This window comes from Rhipicephalus sanguineus, chromosome 6, assembly GCF_013339695.2.
Source record: "Rhipicephalus sanguineus isolate Rsan-2018 chromosome 6, BIME_Rsan_1.4, whole genome shotgun sequence".
In the NCBI taxonomy this organism is placed as follows: Eukaryota; Metazoa; Arthropoda; class Arachnida; order Ixodida; family Ixodidae; genus Rhipicephalus; species Rhipicephalus sanguineus.
Window position 1 is genome coordinate 159,035,001 of NC_051181.1, and position 22,678 is coordinate 159,057,678.

Below are 22,678 nucleotides of genomic sequence, written 5' to 3' on the forward strand. Positions count from 1 at the left end.
CTGCGCGTCCGTATTATAGGTGCCGCACGCACATGTGCAGCGGCACACTTGGTAAAGAGTGGGTAGCTTTAAACGACCCACTCGTTGCGCAGTTCACACGTTTTGAGGCCTGGTGCGACTCTAAGATTCTGCCACGCAATGTTACATGCGTTAAGGAGACTCGTTCCGCTACATGACATTCTTATAGCGTTTTTTTTTAAACAGCAGTTTCAAGCACTGGCGTGGCTCTGTGGTAGAACACACAATGCTTGCTATGCAGAAGGCCTGAGTTCGATTCTTACTCGGACTGAAGATTCTTTATTACTTATTTATTTGCGTATATCTAGAATTTTAGCTCACGGACAACGCCAATTTTTCGCTCACAACAACGACGCCGACACCGGAATTTCTGCGAAACGAGCTCTTTAATTATAACGCTATCGCGTTAAAAATGTATGCAGGTAAATACTTTTGAAATTGCAAAATTCAAGTCTAAAATTCCGCGCCCTGAAAAAATAAAATGTTTGAGAGACAACGAAGAATTTGACAGCAATCATCATCACCACTACCACTGTCATCATCATCGCACAGATGGTGCTGGTGATGCCAACCCTACGGATTTATTTCTAGATCTAGGAATTTCCTACCTATTTCAGGGATTTGGCGTCTTTTTATTTAATCTAGGGATTTTTCAACGGCTCTGGACATGTTACATTAAGCAGCCTAACGTCAGGCGTTACTGATTAATTACGCTTGTTCAACTAGAAAGGCCATAAAAAAACGATAATTTTCGCTATTTGCCGGTTTTCATTTAAGAGAGCTTTGGTGTTCTGCTGGGCAGAGTGAAGGCGAGATCATTACGCGTATATGCCGAATACTGGGGTAAATGAAACTTTGGCGTAGTAAGTGTTTGGCGTGCACGCGCATATCATCATGAGCGCATTGTGTGATTGCTGCTCTGTGAAACAAAGAGAAATGTTTGTCTTGTAATGCACATTAAAACTTGCCAAGTTCACGCTCGCCGCATGCCTTCACCGTGCAGTCTCCATGTCTAATAACTTCTGGACCTGCAGAATTTGAGAGGAAGAGAGCGAAAGTAGTACTGGTACTTGGACGAGTTGGTACAGGTTCATTACTATGAAAGCGGCGTGACGGAAAAGACGAAAGGACTGTTCATGTGTTTTCAGTCATTCCGTCGCACCGTTTTCACCAGAGCGAAAATAGTGAAAAGACTATTGGGCCAAGTGTGAAAGCTGATCGAAAGTACACAAGATGGCTATCAACCAGTAGAAAAGGGCCCCTGTGCACCAACTGCCAATCATGCAATGCTAATTGCAAATTTGGAAAATTAGAAATTGACCGCCACTACCTCTAAGGCTGCAAGCACATGAAAGGCGCTACAGACTTGCACTTGGCCCGAACGATCACCTCTATGCCTTCCATGAGTGGGCAAAGTGAACTTAACAAATCTGTCTGTCTCTATAGCAACTCGTATTACGCCATAGAAAATGTAGAAAAAAGACCTTCAGTGGCTGTTAATCTGTTTCTTTTTACTTCCAATAAGATTCAGAAGAATTGGCCCAGAGAGCGGACTACCTTTATACATTGTTAAAAGTGGATTAACCTGAATAACAACATTAAAAAGTAAATCTAGTAATTTTTATTGCAATCTAGGGTTTTTCAGGGGTCAATCTAGGGATAAAAGGTTGACTTAGGTTGGCGTCACTGAGCACCACGATGATCAAATATGTTCAGAAGCACTATCCATTTTCATAATGCATTTAAACGACCCGGCTTCGATTCCACCCAGCACCGTTGAAGTTTTAAAGGATTTTCTTTTTCTCGCTGATGAGAAGCATGCACATACACAGTGGTACACATCCAGTGACCCTGTCATAGGTACGGCAGTTGTTTTCGAAGCCGATTTCCTCCGCACAGCGTTGATGAGCTCGGAATACTCGCTTAGGGATATTACGTTATAACATGAGCCACTGTATCTGGCAGGAAAACGATTATATCTGCCCCGTATTCGTTCGTTGCGCTCGCTATGCAGACCTGACGGTTGGTTGGTTCGTTGGTTGGTTGGTTGGTTGGCTGAGTCCTAGAAGAATGGCTCAACCCACCACGAGGGATCGGCCATCAATGAAAATGTGTCCTGTCACTGGCGTAGCCAGGGGGGGGGGGGTTGTCATACACCCCCGAAAATTTTCGATTTTGCATCTGTATATGTACATGCACACATACAAAAACACGCACGGACATACATAAAAAATAGCTGGACCACCCCGAAAAAATTTTCTGCGGACGCCTCTGGTGGTAACACAGCCATCGCGACGCAACCAGAAAACGACGAGGAAGAAGAACAGCCAAGTAGACGCAACGGCCATTTTCTCCGCATCTACACCAGGAAAGAGCTATACGTATACGCTATAACAACAATGGGCAAGAATAAGCACAAGAAACGACACAACTACAGCAAGCATCCAGCACGGGGCAATCCAACTGGAGGCGTCGCCCCTTTTCCTCCGGAAACTGGGCAGCCCTACTTTTCGCCGCCGGGAGGCGGTGAGCACAGCCCCGGGATATCGTCGGCGGTCCAGGCGGGCTTCCCGTACGTGGGCAGCCCACCGCCAATCATCAGGGCTGGGCACCTCATCTACTCGCCGCCAGCCGCCATGTCGCCCAGGTGCGCGCTCTGCTAAAGCGGCAGAAAACAAGTTAGACTGATAAAGTTAGTCTTGTTATATAATCTTTAGTTGTGTGGTAAGAGATTAGAAGGCTAGAGGATCGACGTTTAATGTTTTCAAGTTCACGATGAAATCTGATCGCCGATGCCTTGCTGTCGCGTCAAGGACATCGAAAAACTCACAGGGTCCCTTATGCATTCGCCTTAACGCCTAACATTCGCCTAACGTGGTTTTGAACTGCCCCGGGATCGGAGGCATTGCAAGCTTTCTTCAACTCACCTGGTTTTGCACTACCTCAGTGACCTTTGACCAAGTGACGATGTCATGTGATGATGCTATCGTGTTACGTCGCGTTACATGACGTCACAGTGACGTCTGATAGCTTCGCAAATTTTGGCATATGTGATGTCGTATGGTGGCGTCATCACGCGGTGATTTTTTTAGCATGACTCGTGTTGACGCCGACGTCTCGGAACGCCGACGCCACCGACGGTACTCGTCGCGGTTGATGAGGCATCTAAGGCTTTCGCCTTGATAATATTGTTTTCGCATTTGGGCCGTTATTGTGCTCGGCTAAGATCGTGCAACACTTCAGTTCACTCTTTGGCTATTTTTTAACGAACACGGTGTAAGCTTTCTTAACGATAAAAGGTAAGCTGTTCAAGCGATGGCTCTAGCCGTCATAATTCGCGACGTCACGGCTAGATGGTGCGGGAACAAGGAGGCGTCGTCATTCATATTTTCGTATTGCGTTTTTCCTCATTAGCAGTACCTTTAATTAGTATTACTGAATAATATTTTTTTGTTAATTCATCCACCTAGAATGTGTTACGACGCGAAGGCATGAGAAAGTTGGGTGAAAACTAAGGAGTTAGTTTAAGCGCAGTATTCTTTCAGAGCTTGAATTCATACATCCTGTGCTTCATTTCCGCACCCAAAGCTCAACCACTATACGTCAGTGTGACGTCGTTAGTTTCAGAAGCGTACTCGCGTGCTGGCGATGCAAACCACCCCGAAATGGGCGGTTCACTGGACGCTTAAGGTCTCTTCGATTTGGCTTGCACTGCCTGCACTAGTTCTGAAAAGTGCCGTGGCGGTGCGAAGCGATGCTGCGCCGGTTCAGCAAGTGCAGGTGCAGCCGGTGCAGCCGCGACACTGGCGACACTACCACGCGGCGGCTACCACCGAAGATGCAAGAGCAGGCCGTGTTGGTCGAACAGCCGACGCGGCGTGTATCGCTGGTGTTGTTTACCAAAACACTGCCGCGGTGGCACTCTTCGTAGCTGCCGTATGGAACTGCTCGACTCTGCAGCGATGACGATTCGGACAACGGCGATCCTCACAGCGACTCCGAGGAGGAGTTTGGACTAGGGACCGTAGTTTGACGGTGTATGTGTACGTGAAGATGTAACTCCTGTTCCCGGGTACGAGAACGTCGTCGGCAGGTTCCATGAGTGTAATTTCCAGAGACTGTTCAGACTATCGAGAGGCGTTTTACTGGTTCAGCGGAAAATTGCGCTGGTTTCGGCCTTCTATGAAAGCGTGTGCGAGGCCATACAACAATAAAAACGAAAGTATCTGAGGTCCTTTGACCGACGCTAAGGACGACTTGACGCGAATGTTCAGCTATCTTGGAAAGTGTATGCTCGCAAATTGTGTTCAAAGGGTTTTACTGGCGTCGCCACGTCACGCTAGACTATAGGGAACGTATGTGACAATTCTTGTAAACCATTAAGACACATGTATACGCACGCTCACCTGATGAATACATTTCTAAACTCAAAAGTATTTCTAGAAGACTTCCTATCGCATCAGCTTCACGATTTCGCAAAGGCGAACTGAGAGAGCAGCATCGCGAATCGCGCCACATCTTTATTACTTTTTTTGTATCATTCATATTGCCGTCATGTACGGTGAATTTTTCTGCTCACGAGACATGTAAAAGGTCCGCCTTAATAGCTGCCGAAAAGACGTGGCTAAAATTACCTGTCAGAGTCAGCAGTTTAACTTGCTTTTGCACGCCCTGAACAACAACACGCAGCGTCGTCTGCTCCAAGCTTGGGAGGAGGAAGGGCGCCATGCTGCACTTCTTTGCACCTCCTTTTGAGCGAGTGCAGGCCGGCAGAGAACTCGTGCAGCACTACGCTTGCACCTTGACAAAACGAGGGAACCGGTGCAGCGGGCGCGCGCGGCACCAGCAAAACGAGGACGACGGTGCTGCACCCGCTGAACTGGTTCCGCCGGTGCAGCCAAATCGAAGAGACCTTAAGAATATTTCCCAGGTTAACAAAAGCATGTCGGGAAAGTTCTCAGAGTTAAAGTCCTATGGCACCGTTGCCTGCAGGTCACCCCGTAGCGGCCTAAGGAGCCCCGGCAGCCCCGTCTTCCAGGCGGGAGTTCCAGAGATCGCAGAGGAACTGCGCCACGACCAGCTGGTTTCCAAGAACCGCGTCATCATCACCGCGGTCATAGTGTTCGTCAGCGTGGTGCTCATCGCAGTAATCGTGTGGGCCCGCCTATGGCGCGACGAAGCTGTGGCCAACCGGGAGCCGCCGCCCGTCACCACGTCTTTCTATTCGAGGGCTGGCACAGAGCGTGGTTGACAACGGTCGAGACCATTCAGCAGCAATCATATCGTGAACGTACTTTGGGCACGGGCAAGCACTGCGCAGTCGCCGTGTTGCTTATTTTTAGCCTGCCCGTGTAACGTGTTGCGCGCGCCATTCGCAACAACTACAGGCGTAGACGAGAGCATCTGAGTTGGTGTCCCCGTCTCGTGATATTGAATTCTACCAGACTGCACAATATCATTACTGCAGACCGGTTTATCTACCCCTCATTTACTGATTCGAAGACATTGACAACAGCATAAACGTGGATTTGTAAGAGCAGCTGTCGTTTACATTATTACATTATTAGAGAAAAGCATGGGGCGTAACATTGCTGAACGTTCAGCAAGAGAGAGAGGGATAGAGGGAAGCAACTTTACTGAAGTGAAAAAAAAAACTTCTTTTTTTTTCACGGAGGCATGGTGGTCAGGCGGTGCCTGGCCGCCACCTTCTCGGCTCGTCGTATGGCCCAGAGCTGTATTTCGAGGTTGATATTACGAAGCACATTTTTCAACGCCTCAGGCGAGGGAGCGGTGAGATCAGGCGGGGGGGGAGGGGGAGGTGCGATCTTTGCTGCAGTTCCATAGTATGTGAGAGAGGGAGGCGACGGGTCCACATTGCGAGCAGTTCAGTAAACTTCCAGGAAGTGTTGCTACAGTAAGACTTGCTGTTGGGAGAGTTGGTGGTAATTAACATAAGGCGCTTTTAGCGCAAAGAAGGAAATAAAAGACGGGCGTGCAAACAGAGACACGAGAGAAGTCGGGACACAGGCTGAAGGTGTTTTCACCATGACTTTCGGTGCATGTAAACTCTAGAAGAATCACCGTTAGCGTCTGCAACGTCTGGTGCACTCGTGGAGGCGAAGTTCTCCATTATATAGTTTATAGACTGTTTTACGTAAGACACATGGACGCTGTTACCTTGGGCTGTTAAGCGAATGTCTTCTTATTTTTGTATCTCGTGACGTGAATCGACAAGGTCAGGAAATGTGGAATGCACCAACCCAACGGTTTTCATGCATATACGCCCACCGTAGCGCTGTTCGTTTAGTTGTTCAAGATAAAGAATCGGCAAGGTTAATAGCCGAGTATGGTGGCACCGAAACCCACCCATATATCAGTCTATAGACGGCTTGCACCTGCTTTCTTGACCACAGGGCGCAATTCGTCGCACATCGACATCAATGGTGTAATTATTCGCCGGGAAAGACTTTCTCGGCATTTCAATCATGGTTTCGCTTGCAGAAGCGTATCAATTCGAGATTACAAGCAGTTTTAGTGAAGGCCTAGCGACATAAAAAATATATACCATAATGAGTGCAAAACAAAAACGAGAACGAAAAGTGTCAGCCATCTTGCGACAATAAATTCAAGAGCAAGGTGCCCCATACATCTGGCGGTACATACAGCTGCCGACGGCGATTTTTCTTTTATTTAACAACCAAAATAAAAATGGGCCCATTTCTTGGAAGCTGTGCGCTGTCGAGGCCCGAACATAGTTACAGAGCACATGAGATGGCAGAGTGTCATCTGACTAAATGACCATAATTCATGCACGTGCCTACCCGCAAACTCTCTCTATTAGTCAGAAGTGGGGGCATGGTATACATCCTTTTCACAGCGTACATGCGAGGCTGCGTACATAAAGGCTGCTGGTCATTTATCCCCGACGCTTCTGTGTGTGCACGACCCAGAATTTCGTCCTCTCTGTGTTCAAACAGCTGTCACCACGGCATTCTATGTAGCGGCATCGCTCGCTGTCGTTTTATTCAGACGCGTCGCAGCAGACATCGGAGGCTACCAGTTTGCAAGGACACAGGAACACATTACGGCCGGTCGAATAGTCCTACAATGAAGGCCGCCACGTTAGGCTTAGTGTTAACCCTCGCGTTCTGCCCGGTTTTGGTTACAGACGCCTCGGAAATGAGCTTCGCAGACTTCCGCAAGACCCTCTTCAGCCTGAACCCTGGAAAGATGACACCCCAGTGCAGAAAAGGTATGCGTCGAGATATATTAGCCCAACGATAAACCGTACGAAACCTGGACGTGGTACTTGATGAAAAGGAAAGCACGGAAGAGATTGATAGAATCACGTATAGGCTGGATGTCTCAACTATCATGCACCAAGATTTGAAAAAAAAGGGAAAGGATTGCGTTACGCGAAGACAACTTAGTACATATTGACCCCAACGGAGCGTTCGCCAGTAGTGATCATTTGATGGCGTTTATTTAGTTAATTATACTTAATTATCTATTTAGACAAGTACTGTTAAGTTATCAATGGGTCAATGAGGCATGTGTAGGCGTTTCAAGAGATGTCTAACTACGGTACTTTCAGCAACTTTACTAATTTCAGCAGTGTGCAGCTAGCAGAGCCGGCTTTCGCAATTGTCGCAATAAGGACATCTCGCTGATCGAGTAGAAGACGTCAGTCGTGGAAGCTAGGCTTAACTGAATTAGCACAATTTTTACTATGCGGCGGAAGAACTCGAGGCACAAATAAGAGATATCCTTCTTCCAGAGTTTCTGCAAAATGAAAATCAGTACCTGAGATATTGTGAACATTGTATGGAAGACAGAGACGCAGGGCCTTGAAGCTAAACTACACGTCTGGTTAACGCTCCGGTTATTTTTGTCGTACTAATGGGTTCGGATCATGGACCTTGCAGAAGGACGAAAAAAAAAAGAAAAGCAAGGCTCTTTTGAGTCTGATACTGGTGGGGAATTTTGAAGATTCCATTGAGTGCAAAAAGAAGAACAAACAAAGTAAACACTCTCAGTCATAAGGAAGATTAATCCCCGATGTTTTTTCGAGGCAAAGGTTTAATTGCCAGGATTCTGGGACCACTGAACGTCGTGCCATCTTTGGTGGCGGCCGCTACCCCACCGTAACCGAATGACAAATATGCGAGAAAGAATCATATCCACCGAACGAGAGGTGTTATCAACATTGACACATGGTTGTGCAAACTAGAGACCCACTGGTATGTTGTGGTAAAAATGCAGTAGCGTGCCACAAAAGAGCAGAACGTGATAGTGTAATCGGGCCGTGTTCGTATCGCTTTCCCAATCGTTAGCCTGCCTTCGCCTCTCGGTGGAGGCCTAAAACGTGCCGCAAGGAAAGCTAAAGTGCGGACGCCCTCTGGCTCCTATCTTTATGTGCATCTACCTCGAATTTTTTGTTCAAGGGGTCATGAACCACTTTTCCAAGTAATGATCTAATGGCCTCAGTATCGGAGTGTACTGCCTCACGAATCGATTGCCCCAAAAATTTCTCGAATCCGTCAAGAATCAGCGGAGTTACGGGGGTTTGGCGCACGCTCCCAGCGCTTTCTCTCTTTTCTCGTGCCGACGAGCGCACTGGAAGCTAGACAGGGAGGGATGGCATGGGAGAAAGAAGTTACGCCAGCGCGCGTCATGAAACGCGATCGCTCTCCCGCTGTGATTCGCTTGCGCGAGTGCGGCTACCGTGTACTGAGGAGGGCGCCGGCAAGTGACGGCACCCCGCGGCAAGAAGCGCATCTGATCCGAACGCCGCTCTCGATTTACGTCGGCTATCGGCCAATAAGCGTGCTATGTCTCTGCGACGTACAGCGGACAGACGCCCCGCCCACCGACGAGAGTGAGAACCGGCCTCTGTTTGAAAAGAGGGTGCCTGGGGAAACGGCAACTTCGCGCTCCGCTTGTGGCCATTACGCGGCGCGCACGACTGTAATATTTGGCAGAGCAGTTCATAGCCGTGTCAGCTTTCCGCAGGATGTGTTTTTTCAATCAGCCCAAGGGGTGCTTCATGACCCCTTTCACGGACAATGCTGCTTTTTCGATCACAACCAAAGACGCCGCCAGCGACGTCGCCAAAACTGACACCGGAATTTCTGCGAAACGAGCGCTCTAACGCTATCGCGTTAAAATACGTAATTTCCCAGGACACTTGAATATTTTACAGTGCCGCCCATGAGCCTCTTAAGCCGTAGGAACCAACGTGCTTTGTGGCACGATACCACGATTTTGCCAAAACCTTCCGCTGGGTCTCTAGTATGTGCAAACGACAGTCAGTTTTGATAACCATATAAGTTCTTCAGATATCATCCCCCTCCCCCCTCTTTACCATTAAGTTACGGCGGCGCGTGGCAGCCACCGAGAGATGGCGCGATAGGCACTTGTCTTTCCCGGTGCAAAGGGAAAGCCACAGTTTCATCATCAGTTGTCACAGCATACCACACAAATCAAGTCATGCGCCTGGCCGTCACTAAAACGGGACGGAAGACGCTATCAGAACTTCGCATCGAAGCCACCCATTCAGTGGAGGGGGGAAACAACCATAGGCGTACGCACAGGGGGGACAGGGGGGCGGCCGCCCTCCCTAATCACCTAAGAGGGGGGGGGCGCCAAATCTGCCCCGTACATTGACCCTTCTAGTCACCTAAGAAGGGGGGGGGGGGCGCCAAATCTGCCCCATACATTGACTTAGTAGGGTGGGGAGGGCGCTGCGATGAACCTTCGCCCTCCCTGATGGGGAACCCTGCGCACGCCTATGGAAACAACGTATCCCACATGAATGGAGTCAGGACTTCATTATCAAACCACTACCACGTAACATGCATCCGCAGTTCCACGAACATCGACGTCGGGCACGGACCAGGGCTCACGACAAATACTCAGACACTGAGAGCGCCTTCTTTGTCGATGCAGCTGGACCTGTGCACAGCAAATACACGGCAGGTTTCATTCATCAAGGAAAACAGATTGATTGTGAAGTTTTGGCAGCACAAACAAACGAGATACAGAAAGAGCGGGCACACGCAGACTGCGCTTGTTTGTGGCCCACTCTTTCTGTTTCGCGTTTGTTTGCGCCCCGAAATTTCACAATCAATCTATACCAACTAGCCCTCCTATCAACCCTTCTGAAAAAAGATTGATTATATATCAGCCCAGGACACAGACGCAACTATAGCATGGAAGAAACAGGAATTGCCCTCGCCCTACGAAACCCGGGTCCACCTTTGTTCTCACAGACCCACAAGCAGCCTACCGAAATTTCTGCAAAAGCCACATTGGCCCCATTGCGCACCGAATCCTCACACATGCTATCGTCCCCACACTCAGAGGGAGAATGGAAACAGCTCATATGGATACCCGGCCATTGAGGAGTCAGAGGCAATGGTCTCGTCCACGCCTCGGTCCGAGAATTACTCTTCCGGACCTTCGACCCCGGCATATCGCACCCACCTTCGGCTATGCGTATGGACCCGCTTCTGACATATACAGACATTCTGCAACACCAAATACTCGAAAGACGGTACCTTCTGCCCTCGGGTCCCAATCTCTGTAAAGAATCTCAGGTAGCGTGGCGTCGCCTGCAGACACTCTCCTACCCTAACCCATGCATACATACTATCTAAGATAGATGCCTACGCACACGCACCACAGTGCAGGCTCTGCGACAATAAAACAGCCACCCTGTACCACACGGTACGGGAATGTCCGCATAATCCACCCATGCAACCCAGGACACAGCCCAACGTAAAAGGGTGGGAGGCATCTCTGTCCAGCTCGGATCCGAAGACCCAAGAGGCCCTCGTGAAACGTGCGAGGACAGCGGCCCGCGCCAATGGGATCCCGGACTAAGGATCCCACTTACCGATCTTCTCACACAACACCAAATAAACGTTCTATTCTCTCTCTCTCTCAGCGGACGAGAGCAGTGCGGCGCAATGCTGTGACAAAGTGCAGCAGTGTCAACAAGCGATAGTCGAGAGTGCCAGTGTGCTTTTTAGCGTATTCCGCTTTTTCTTTGTTCGTTCGTTCGTTCTTTTCCTTTACTTTTGCTGGGTTTCTCCAGTGTGACGTGTGTTTTAGAGCGCAGCTCTTAGGTGCCCGTTCCTGCGTTGAGTGGCGTCGCTGTCGCTGTCGCCGTCGGTGGCGTAACCGATACACATGAAAAAATAACCGATAGACATGAGAAAATAAAATGAGAAAAAATATCCAGGATTGAGTGGGACGTAAACCCGAGCCCTCTGCGTGGCAGTCGTATATTCTACCAAAAAGCCACGCTGGTGCTTGAAACTCGTCTGAAAAAAAAAAAAGCCAGGCGCACGGCCGCTCAGGCGTCATGTCGGGCTAGGAATCGTGTTAACCTATGTAATACAGCGTGGCAGACGAGTAAAATAACCAATCATCACACAGTGCTAAATGCGCAACGAGTGTGTGGTTTAATGCTTCCCACCCACTGCAGTGTGCTCAATCATAATTCTTCATCGTCATCAGCCACATGCAGCATCAACAAAGTGCACATAATACTTTACAGATGTGTAGCGGGTACCTCAATTATCCGCAGAAAGACGAATAATGGCATAATGGGTGCTGTCCTACTTCACAAAAATTATGATTTACGGCGTAGTGGATACCTTGCATGTGAACTTGTATTAATTGCCGCAAGTGAGTTTAAAACGGGCTCTAGAAAGGCCGCTCTTCCAGCTTTCGATGGTACTGTGCTGCGCGTTCCACGCAGGCCTGGCGTTTTAAAGCATAGCTCTTACGTCGGCGCCGATAGAGCGAACGAGGACGAAAGAGAGCGAACACGTAGCACCCGAGCACTAGCAGTTTCCGTGGCAATATGTGACGAATGTTACGTGCTACAACTGCAGATAGCCAAAACTTCAAACACAGTTGGCTTTGCGCCAACACGAAGCTGCGCTCATAATGAACATTAGGCAGTATCGTAATCGTCGGTGAATTTTTTCTCTCTCATATATGTGCTATAGGGTGTCACTACACCCGCCCGTTAGAAAGGGGACACCAGCAAATCATCACCACCATCATCATTTGCCAACAACAACAACAGCCGAAATACTGGTTATCAGTGAAGCTAAACGCTTTCTTACTTTGATCATGTCCTGCGGTCTGCCGATTCAGCGGAGCGTGAAATAATGCAAGCCAACTTTAAAAGTAAGATAAAATTAGGTCGCCCGCGCAAGAGCTTGTTAGATTCAGGCGACAGGGAAGCGGCTCGGTGAGCCTAAATCAGTGGCCTTACGTATCTTTCCATGGCGGTCATATTGTTTATATAAATGCGGGTTTTATTTTGAATATACACCAATTAAAATCACGCCTCGAAATAAAATTTAAAAACGCGCTTTGGTTCTTACAGCTCGCGTAAATTGCATTGTGCTACTGAGTCTTCTCAGAAACCGGTCGAACAAGAGTTGCGATTTTTATAGTCTTACACAGCCGAACGGTACTGAACACATGCACACACTACAAAACAAACAGGCGCTAAAAAAAGTTGAATGTGCCGTACTTAATTTTCAAGCAATTCAGATATCATTTTTGAGAGATAAAGCTCAGCGGGTGATACTTGCAAGGGGTGTCCCCAGCAGTCTGAACACAAGGGGGTAAGGGCCTGCCTACCCCCCCCCCCTCTCTCCACACCTCCCATGTGATTTACGCCAGTGGCCTAAATAACTGGTGCTGAATGTGTTTATATAGGCATGTTATCACCAGGCGTCAACCGCGACTCCACGGTACTTGAAAAACAATAATAAAAGTTTATAACAGTGCTGGATATTCTTAGTATCCTCTTTACACAAGAAAAAAGTGTTGCGAGAAAATAGGTTTTTACCTTCAAATTATCAAAAGTTTACAACAGACATTGCCTTTTTCAGACGCTTGTACGCGCACATACATACGAATTCATAAGTACTACGTTACGAGCGCACTATATGTGTAGGATCTTGCCGGCAATTATCTAGAACGCCCGTACTTCTTCGTATATGTGCAGTGATGAAGAACTGCATGGGAAGAATGATGGGCCTCTTGCGCCAGTTGGACACACTTGGCCGACACTGGGACGAAATACAGGTGAGCTTCGCGAAAACGAATACATAACACGGAGAACTGAAAACACAACACAAATAAAGTTAAAGAACGCGATGGTCACGGCCGGAAGAGCAAATGAAATAAAAATACGATGCAACAACTCCTACTGTTTGCGATTCCGATAATCTCTTTGAGGAGCAATAAAGGCTTGCATGACGAATCCCTGGGGTTGTCTCCGTTATGACATGCCCGAAAATATTATTTCTTAGTGACCTGCTGCAGACTTATAAATCGAAGAAAAATGTATTTTGAATTTATATTCCGGAGGTTGACAAATGTTTTGAAGAACTCATTTGCCGTGCTTTACTCGCTTCCATACCGCCGGATTGTTGGTCAATCCCTTGATATTGGGCGACCCCGCGGGATTAGGAACAGGCAAGAAATGTCGGCAATATATTTGTTTAAAGTTTTGAATTTAGAGGGTGAGAGACAGAGGAAGAGCTAACGAGCTGAACAAAAGTTGAAGATGTAAGCCCTTTTATATGCAGGGCTTGCTACTTCGCACGGGATGCTTCAATTGAAATGAAGATGAATGCTATACTGGAGTGGGAGAATAAGAAAGAAAGAAAGAAAGAGAGAAAGAAAGAAAGAAAGAAAGAAAGAAAGAAAGAAAGAAAGAAAGAAAGAAAGAAAGAAAGAAAGAAAGAAAGAAAGAAAGAAAGAAAGAAAGAAAGAAAGAAAGAAAGAAAGAAAGAAAACCCCCAGATAACTAAAAAATAAATAAACGAATGGCTATCAGACCTGAATGAAACAAACATAGTCGCAGGGGCTTCTTCTCGACGTAGTTTGTATTTGGATGTTTATACGCCGACGTTAGTGGGTGAGGAGGAGTCACCGAACGGTTCAGGCTGGTATTGTAGTAAATTCCGTATAACCGCTGACTGACAATTCTATGCGAGATAAAACTTCGACGCTTGTAGATTTCAGCATATGTATTTAGCAAACGAAATTTATTTGCCAGCAGCTGAGTAAATTGCGTCGCATGCTTCGCAAAAGCCGTAACTTGCGGCCTGAAGCAGTCAGAGCAAAAGTTTTAAACTGCAAGGAATGAGGTGCACGGGGCTGGTAGACCTATCTATGTTTCTGCATTTGTTATTTTACTACTTCATGATGACTTATTTTACTGCTTTTGTTCTAGCAAGATCGCCATACCGTTTCTTTTTGCCCTTGCCATTGGTTCCCATTTCTTCCAAGCGAGGATATTGGTCGAAGTTTGCATGCGGCGCCATGCGTTGCCTTTCCTTTAATTTCTATTAGAGCTGTGCACGGGCCGTATTTCCGAGCCCGAGCCCGGCCCGGGCCCGCTGACTTTGTCGAAGGCCCGCCCGAGCCAGACGGCAAAGGGCTGCGAGCCCGCCCGGCCCGGCCGACGTACGAAAACCATCCGGCCGGCCCGGCCGGCCGGCTTTTTGAAGGTTCGCTGCGAAAAGAAAACATCGTTTTCCGGTAATTTGGCATTTGATTGAGCATCTCAAATATGATCAAACGACACACGACGAACAGTCTCTATTACACAGATTACATATTGTCGTGCAAAAACAGCAAGCAGACCGACGATTCCGGCTTCAAAGAAGTGCGGCGCTTTTGCATTATGTAGCCCGCCGAACTGAAGTTGCGTTCACTGCTTGCACTCGTCGCCGAAATTGCTAATATCTTTTTTGCCAGCCTGGCAAGCTTGGGATATCTCTGCTGCTTGTTTTTCCAGAAGACTAAAACTTCAGATGGACAGGCGGACGATTCCATAGAGAGATAATCGGAGAGCTCCCCTTTTGTTTAAAGTAGCGAATGGAGAGGAAAAGCTGTAAAGGGCGGTCGCGGAAAAGGCGCTGCAGTGTATGCGTGCTGGAAAACAATTCCCGCTCATTCTCTATATTTCGGGCTTGAGTCGGGCTTTGCGCCGGGCCCGAGCCCAGCCCGATAAAACTCCAAGTAGCCCGAGCCCGGCCCGGGCCCGAGATGAAAATGCGTCGGCCCGCCCGAGCCCGGCCCGCGGGCCGGGCCGGGCTCGGGCTTTCGGGCTACCCGGAGCCCGTGCACACCTCTAATTTCTATGCGACTGAGGAACCGTTTTCGTTCGTGCGAAATTAAACGAAAGAAGTTTACGTTTTCTTTAGTTTTTCTGTTCTTTCCTCGCTACCCTTTCAACTAAGATAAATCTATTCGCCGAGTTCTTCATTAAATAGGTACTATGATGTTTCCTTCTTCAATGAATGGATGAATAAACTTTATTTCGGTCCCTCGGAACGCGCCCTAGCACGTTGCGGGCCGCTCCCACGTCGGAACAGAAAGACCAAGTCTCTCTGCTGCGTCGCGGGCCCGTTGGACTGCCCATAGTTGTGCTTCGAGTACGGAGCTTGTAATAGCTTCTTCCCATTTTGACTTCGCCGCCGTGTAACGCGGGGCACCGCCAGAGCATATGTTCGAGATTAGCGATATCTTCAATGCCTATTTTATAATTCTGTTTCAGTTATGCTAGCTTCAGTATTGGTGTGAGCCCAAATGCGCAACATCATTGATTGGGGGCAAGGAGAGGGGGAAGGCAGCCTCCCCTCCCCTTGCCCCTTATCTCTGGACTGCCATGAATGGTTGTAGCAAAAAAGACGCCCCAACACGGTCTAGCCGCGATACGGAGGCCTCCGGTAAAAGTGTGACGTGCACGTTTCTTGCAGCAAATACCTTGCGCCAAGCAGGCGCTGCAGGAAAAATTCCCGGACTATTCGGTAGAGTGCAGCAGATCCAACAAGTTCGGAAAGGTAAGTCACGAAACCTGTCACTGTCCTTGCGAAGGAAAAACTCAACCAAGTCGTATAGCGTGATGTCACGCGGTGAAAAGCAGCTCTGTCAGCCGGTAAAATAACTGTGCGAGTAACTTTTTCTTTACTGAGACAAATATAAATGAAGGAGTAATCACGGCCTGCGCAGGGTTCTCAGTGGGCGGGGCCAAGTTTCACCACAACGCTCCCCCCTGGTCGAGTCCGAAAGAAAACGAGCGCCGCAATATAGATGCAAAAATGAAACTGAATCGCTGGCGCTCACAAAGGCCTGCCATTGGTCCTTAGATTTTCGGTATTAAGGTGGGAAGTATAACCAGTTCATTGAATACAACACCAGGGGTCCTTGGTTGGTATTATCTTGAAAAAACATGAGTAGTCATGAACTTGAGAATTCAAAAAAATGACGTCAAAGGTGCGACTGAGTAAAGGCATCGGCAGAATTGGCGCCCCTCTTCACATAATTCCCCCTCGTGCGCACGCCTATGGTTTTCACCCCTTGCTGATAACGGCTATTATTTTTCGCGTGCTTAAAATATAGCATGAATTTATTTTAGTTAATAAATTATTGCATTAGCGACACTTAAATAAAACTGAAGAGCGCGTGTAGACACCAGGACAAAGGCTCTTTCGAGAAATTCTCGATGAAGCGAAGTTTGCCGATGTTTGCGGTACAAACAAACGTTGTGAAATCGAACTTGGCGTTTTATTGCAACGCCTTTAAGCATGAAAAAATAAAACGATGTATAGCAATTTTAACTTAATGCTTCGTATATATTTTTTAATTGTAATAAGTGCCATATGAAAGATGCTTAGTTCAAATTACAGTTACTGAATTTCAATATTTAGTCAGTTATGCATTTCGATTTCTCTGTCTTCAAATAATATCTTCATCAATATACAATCCAGACTATCATTGCGCCGCCTGACACAGTGCGCTTAAACATTTTGTGGCGGTCTTCACAGAAACAGTGTATGCTTAAACAATCGTATTAAAAGGGCTCAGCGTTCAGAAACGCACTTTCATGTTTGAGTAACTACTGAAAGGAGTGCGAGAACTTCAGAGAATTGGGATGATCATGGCCTTCTTCAAATGCTGTCAAAAGCAGCACTCCTTTCAATCTTACAGTGTATATAATGAACACGTGTGGTTCAGGCTTACACGCGTGTCCTTTCTCTTCTTCAGAACTTGGAATGCTTCAGAAACCCAGAGACCTTGGTGAGAAGCAAAATTTTTTGTCAGTTCCTCTAGTTGGAGCTTGCCGCGGGATATAATGCCACTAAAATGTCCTCCATAGAATTATAGCGTGACTTTTCGCGCTGTAATCGCAAACAACTAAAGAGGGGGCTCTCATCTAAAGTCTCCGCTTCCGCGTGTTGAATGTGACATACGTACGTGCGGTGTCACATGCAAATTGTGCACAAGGCCAGGTAAAATGCAAATATATTAACACGATAGCTTTATTGGAGCCCCACACGCCTTTTGCCAGTTATAAAGCGCATTTAATTCAAGCAATCTGCCATACTTATACCAGGGCGCTGAATTTTCGTCATATATAGAACATATCCTCAATTTCTAAATATTTCTTTGCTTACTGAATGTACGAAGTGTTTTATGGCCATACAGACTTCCATGTATCGTTGTCTTATTTGTTCAGCATAAAGAACTTAAGGCTGTACCAAGGTTTGTACGAGTCCTTTGTAAAACACCCCATTATGCATGTTACTTTTCTTTGGCATATTTATTTATTTATTTATTTATTTATTTATTTATTTATTTATTTATTTATTTATTTATTTATTTATTTACTTATTTATTTCAATGTACCTTACAGGCCCCATGGGGAGCATTTTATCATGCGGTAACCATACGTATGCAGCATAGTATGCAGTGACCATAAAGGAACCAAAAAGGCTCAAGCTCCTTCGTTTGAAGGCATATTTGCCGCTAAAAGGACGCAGACAGAAGAGGACGAGGACGAGGACACGGGCGGCGCCCGTCCTCTTCTTCTGTCCTCGTCTTCTTCTGTCTGCGTCCTTTTGGCGGCAAATATGTCCTCAAACACACACCAACGATAGACCAAGAAAAAGTTCTCCTCAAGTGTCTTCGCATTAATTGTTTCTGCGCGAGGCTCACACGACGTTAAAGCCGTCATGAACCAACGCCCGTAATTGGTGAAAAGACGCATCCTGCGAAAAGCAGACACTGCTATGCATGACCAGCTCAGCCAAATCTTGCAGTCGTGCGCGGTAAGGAGAGTCTACAAGCGCAGCGCGAAGTTGCAATTTTCACAGGCATTCTCTTTCCCTATGTGAGGCCTGTGCTCACTCTCTTTAGAGCTGCCGGCGCCTGCCTTTTGGCGTCAAACAGCATATACTATAACACTATTGGCCACATAAATCAAGAGCTACGTTTGGATCAAGTGTGCTTCTTGCCACGGGGTGCCGCCATGTGACGGCGCCGCGCTCCATAGTCCGCTAACGTCACACAGTAGATACACTACTAGCATGCGAGGAATGCGCTCCCTGTGCGCTCCTCGCGATGAGAGAAGACAGAAAGCACTTAAAGCGTGCGACAAATATCTGTAACTCTTCTTGACGGACTCGAGAAGCTTTCGCGGCAATCGATCCTTTAGGCCAGGGGTCGACAACCTGCGCCCCCCCCTCCCCGTTTAAAAAGAGACAGGAGTCAGGGGAAGCTGGAAGCTTGCGATGAAAAATTCGTAAACAGGGTGTGTGTGCTGGAACCGACGTTTCGATAAGCGGACTGGCCTTCTTCGAGGCTGCAACCTAGTGACATGCGTGCTCAAAATAAACATATATTCCGGTTTTGTATACTATTGTCGATTAGCAGAATATTTTCTTTGCCCCCCCCCCCCCCGCCCCCGCCCCCGCTTTGCATTGCGGCCCCCGCTGTGTTCATGCAACTTGGCCCTCCGCCTCAAAAGATTGCCGACCCCTGCTTCAGGCAATTAAACTCCGATACTGCATTGGATGACACAGTATCGAAAGCTGGTTCAGGGCCCCTTTAATGGTGTCGTTGCACCATATCACCAGTCGGTTTACATAAAAACGAAGATTCACACGACGTTAATGTACGGCAGTTCACATGCACTTTCGCTGGGAGATTCACTGGCCTTTTTTTGTATTCTTACGGAACAACCTATTCCCATTTCTCCTAGGCCGTCCTGGGACACGAGAACAGCACTCAAGTCCAGGACGCTTTCGTAAGCACATTAACAAACACTTACAACTCTATCAACTTTTTTTTTTCTTGCAGCACAGTAACGTTCTCCTTCGGTTGCATGTAATATTAGTACTTTTCATTTAAAAATACTTGCGTCTTGCGGTGTATAATTCTATACATCCTAATGACATTTTTCTCTCGCGACTACTTTTCTGACGACTATTTTTTGGAAACAAGAAAATTCTTGTGAGTTTCATAGAACTAGTGCTGACCTAATTAAACGTTGTGTAAAACCTTGCATCGATGCGGAAGAAGCTACATCCGCTGTTCGTTCAAGGTCATCCGAATGAAGTCGTCGTTCACACGACGACTTCATTGACAGCGGGTCAATGGCGCGCGGCTCAAGTGACAATGTTCCTCAGATCGGTTAGAATCATCCTATGACTTTATTCACTGCGGTCTGCATGCGATGTTCACCGTAAATATTGTATATATTTTGCAGATGTCATATCTACAAGGATTAATAAATGGTTTACTCGATAAGCTGAATTACACTTAAAAAGGCACTGCGACAATTTTAGTCCGTTGAATGTAACTGAAAGCCCAAAATCGCTTATTGTTTGTTGCATTATATTATTCGAGACGCACGCCTTCGTTGTCTTCTACATTACCAGTCATTTTCAAACTTTTTTTTTTTCAAGAACGCATTAAATGAAAGGCATTACACTCACACTAGCGTATTCTCAAGTTTGAAGCGAACGTGTTGTGGGTCTGCAGGCCCATTAAAAGGTTTCGTTCCGCAAAACATGCGATAATCTTACGAAGAACGCTCAAGTTACGCCTATTGGTGTCTACGTATATTTATTACTTAGTTATGTACCAGCAACCCCCGTACATGCATTGAAGGCTAAGAATATAACGATAAAAGATAAAGAAAAGAATCAGAACGCCCATAACGCCTGATAAAAAGCGTAATTTGATAACTATGAAGTATCTTGGAACGGAAGCACATGCAGTCATTTCCACTCGCTGCTTATGCATTGGTTAATTAATGAGTTTATCTTAATGAATGACGACTTTCAATGATAAATATAGCGAAGCAATTTAAGTCATGCCTTTGTCTGTTCTTGCAAGTTTAACCAGTAGTTTATGTTTGCATTATAACATGGTAAGCTTCAAACTATACTATATACCACATAACAAGTGCATCCTATTAAGGATGTTTTATTCTAATTTATTGGTGAGAGCGAATCGGTAATGGTGCTAACAGACGCCAGCATATTCAAGTAGGGTGCTCACACGATCCTGTGAGATAGAGTTGATCCTTTAGATTATTAGGTAATGCTTAAAATTTGTGGTGTCGCACCGTCCAATCACCACCGCGGGTTCGAGCACTGGGAGCTTCATGCAGGCTGCCGCGCCCTCGTTCGTCCCGCGCCCGTGTACCGTTCGAACTGCTGCGCGCGAGAACTCGGCCCATCACCGCGAAGGGACGGCGAGCCGTCGCGCGCAGCGAGGGAGACCCTAGGCGACACTCTCCAAATTAGTGATTTATTACGGGGGATTTTAATACAAGAGAACAATAATTCATTACAACCAATCGCACGTAAGATCGTTACACAGGACACCAATTAGCTAATACAATTGTTACCAAATGTGGCCGCGAATGGCACACCCACAAAACGAACAAAGAAAGAAAGAACCAGGTTTGGAGAGCCGACCTACCCTTCGGCCAGCGCTCCCGCGATCTCGCACCCCAGAGCAGAAGACACAGAACAGATAAAGCAACACTTAAAAGGAACATACGGTGCACGATCGCGAGGCGCTGCCTCGGGACTTCGAGACCGCGGAGGGTAGCGCGCGCCCGCCGAGGCCGGAGCCCCGACAAAACGACGTAACCGCCGGCCGGCGGCGAAGAACAAAGAACAAAGGATCGCCGCCGGCCGGAGCGGCCAAAACACATTGTTTAAACAGCGCAAAAAGACGAAGACACGAGAGGGAGGACTACACAGGACAGGCGCTGGACTACACAGGTACGCACCCTTCGAGGTCCCCAAGTGGTCTCCCTCGAACAACCTGGTCGCGCGCCCGCCGCTTCTAGGCGAGCGCGAGCCAGGTCCAAATCCCGCCAAAATTGGGCCAATGGGACACCGTGTTTAACCTTTGAGGGCGGGGTGGCAGCAAAGTGACGGCGATTTATGGCCAGCTGCCACCCGTCCGGTCGAGAGGAGAGGGACACGAGAATTCTCCAAGGGAAGATGGCGTCGAGCCACTGGCGCGGACGCCTGAATTCCCACAAATTCTATTCAAGAAGTTCAGAGTCCCAGTTGTCTAAAACAGATCCGTAGTACTATGCCTAACACATTTAGATTAATTATTTCTAATCTTCGACTATTTCGATTCGGCCTATCTTCGAAACAGGCCTTAAGGTTATTAAATGATTCTGATATTCCTTTCAAACACGCCAGAATCACATTGTTAGTGATAAAGGTAAAAACACTGTTCAGGAGCAAACATTGAATGTAGAAAAAATTTTAAATTTTAAATGTTTCAACAGTTTAGTGCTAAAAAAAACAAGCTGCAACTCCCGCCAAGGAATCATGACGGGCAGTGGGCGGGATGTGTGTGAAAAGGCCGCAGTTCTGTTTCTGCTTTGCATGTGGTGTTTTTTTTTTTCCTACGTTAAAATACATTTGAATGGCGTCGCAAATTCAACTAGGCCTGTCTGAAATATATGTGAATTGGTGCCTCTTTGTTTTATCTTTCCAGCAATGCGTGTGGGAAAATTTAAAGGAGTGACACCGAGACCATGCTCATCCTATTGCGCAGGGTTTGACGAATAAAAGTTGATGCCCAATATACTAAGTGTACCTCTTACGCAGACCAGGGAGAAGCAACACGAGTCCTGATCAATTTTCTCCAGAAATCTACATAACATTTATTGATCGTCTCCTGGGAATTGCGTCCACAGCAGCTAAACTGCGCTATAATGAGAGGACGGGAGCTCGCGTTTCTAAAGTTTGCATGCATTTTATTAAAAGCATATTTGTTACTTTCACATAGTCATGCGCTCCGAAAGAATCCTTAGAAGGCAACAGTGTAGCGTTTAAAATTTCTAAAGATTAGCCAAGAATGAGAATTAACCTACGCAGAGGGACATGCCGAAATGAACCAAATGAGAGAAAATAGAGTGCATTAAGATGCACGGATGTTAACAAATTGTGTACGGCTTTTACGTAGGTTTCGTGTTTTGTAGTTACCGGGGCGTTGATTCTACTGCTCATCATTTGTCATCAGTGGCGTGCCAACTTGTTCGCGAGTGGGGGGGAGGGGGGCTGGCCTCCCTCACTCCCCCCCCCCTCTCTCTCTCTCTCTCTCTCTCTCTATATATATATATATATATATATATATATATATATATATATATATATATATATATATATATATATATATATATATATATATATATATATATATATATATATATAAGAGAAAGTCACAGTGAAAAACATAACAAACATAACAACAATTATTTGACATTATGGCATTGCGTTCGGGTTTAAGTACA

The 22,678-nt window shown here is 46.9% G+C and overlaps 1 protein-coding gene across 1 annotated transcript; it reads left to right on the forward strand.

The window, feature by feature from the left end:
* Nucleotides 1-7,047: 7,047 nt before the first annotated feature.
* LOC119395527 (uncharacterized) lies at nt 7,048-21,969 on the forward strand. Its single transcript, XM_037662512.2, has 6 exons — nt 7,048-7,270; nt 13,055-13,134; nt 15,822-15,905; nt 17,110-17,142; nt 19,106-19,150; nt 21,880-21,969. The coding sequence occupies exons 1-6, from the start codon at nt 7,126-7,128 to the stop codon at nt 21,907-21,909; spliced, it is 417 nt and encodes a 138-aa protein (XP_037518440.1). The 5' UTR covers nt 7,048-7,125; the 3' UTR covers nt 21,910-21,969.
* Nucleotides 21,970-22,678: the final 709 nt, after the last annotated feature.

Excerpts from the sequence above, each read along its gene's own strand:
- LOC119395527 (XM_037662512.2), top strand. The coding sequence starts at position 7,126 with ATGAAGGCCGCCACGTTAGGCTTAGTGTTAACCCTCGCGTTCTGCCCG. Across the intron at positions 15,906-17,109 it reads GATCCAACAAGTTCGGAAAG|AACTTGGAATGCTTCAGAAA; the intron begins GTAAGTCACGAA and ends TCTCTTCTTCAG. Across the intron at positions 19,151-21,879 it reads CTCAAGTCCAGGACGCTTTC|CAATGCGTGTGGGAAAATTT; the intron begins GTAAGCACATTA and ends TTATCTTTCCAG.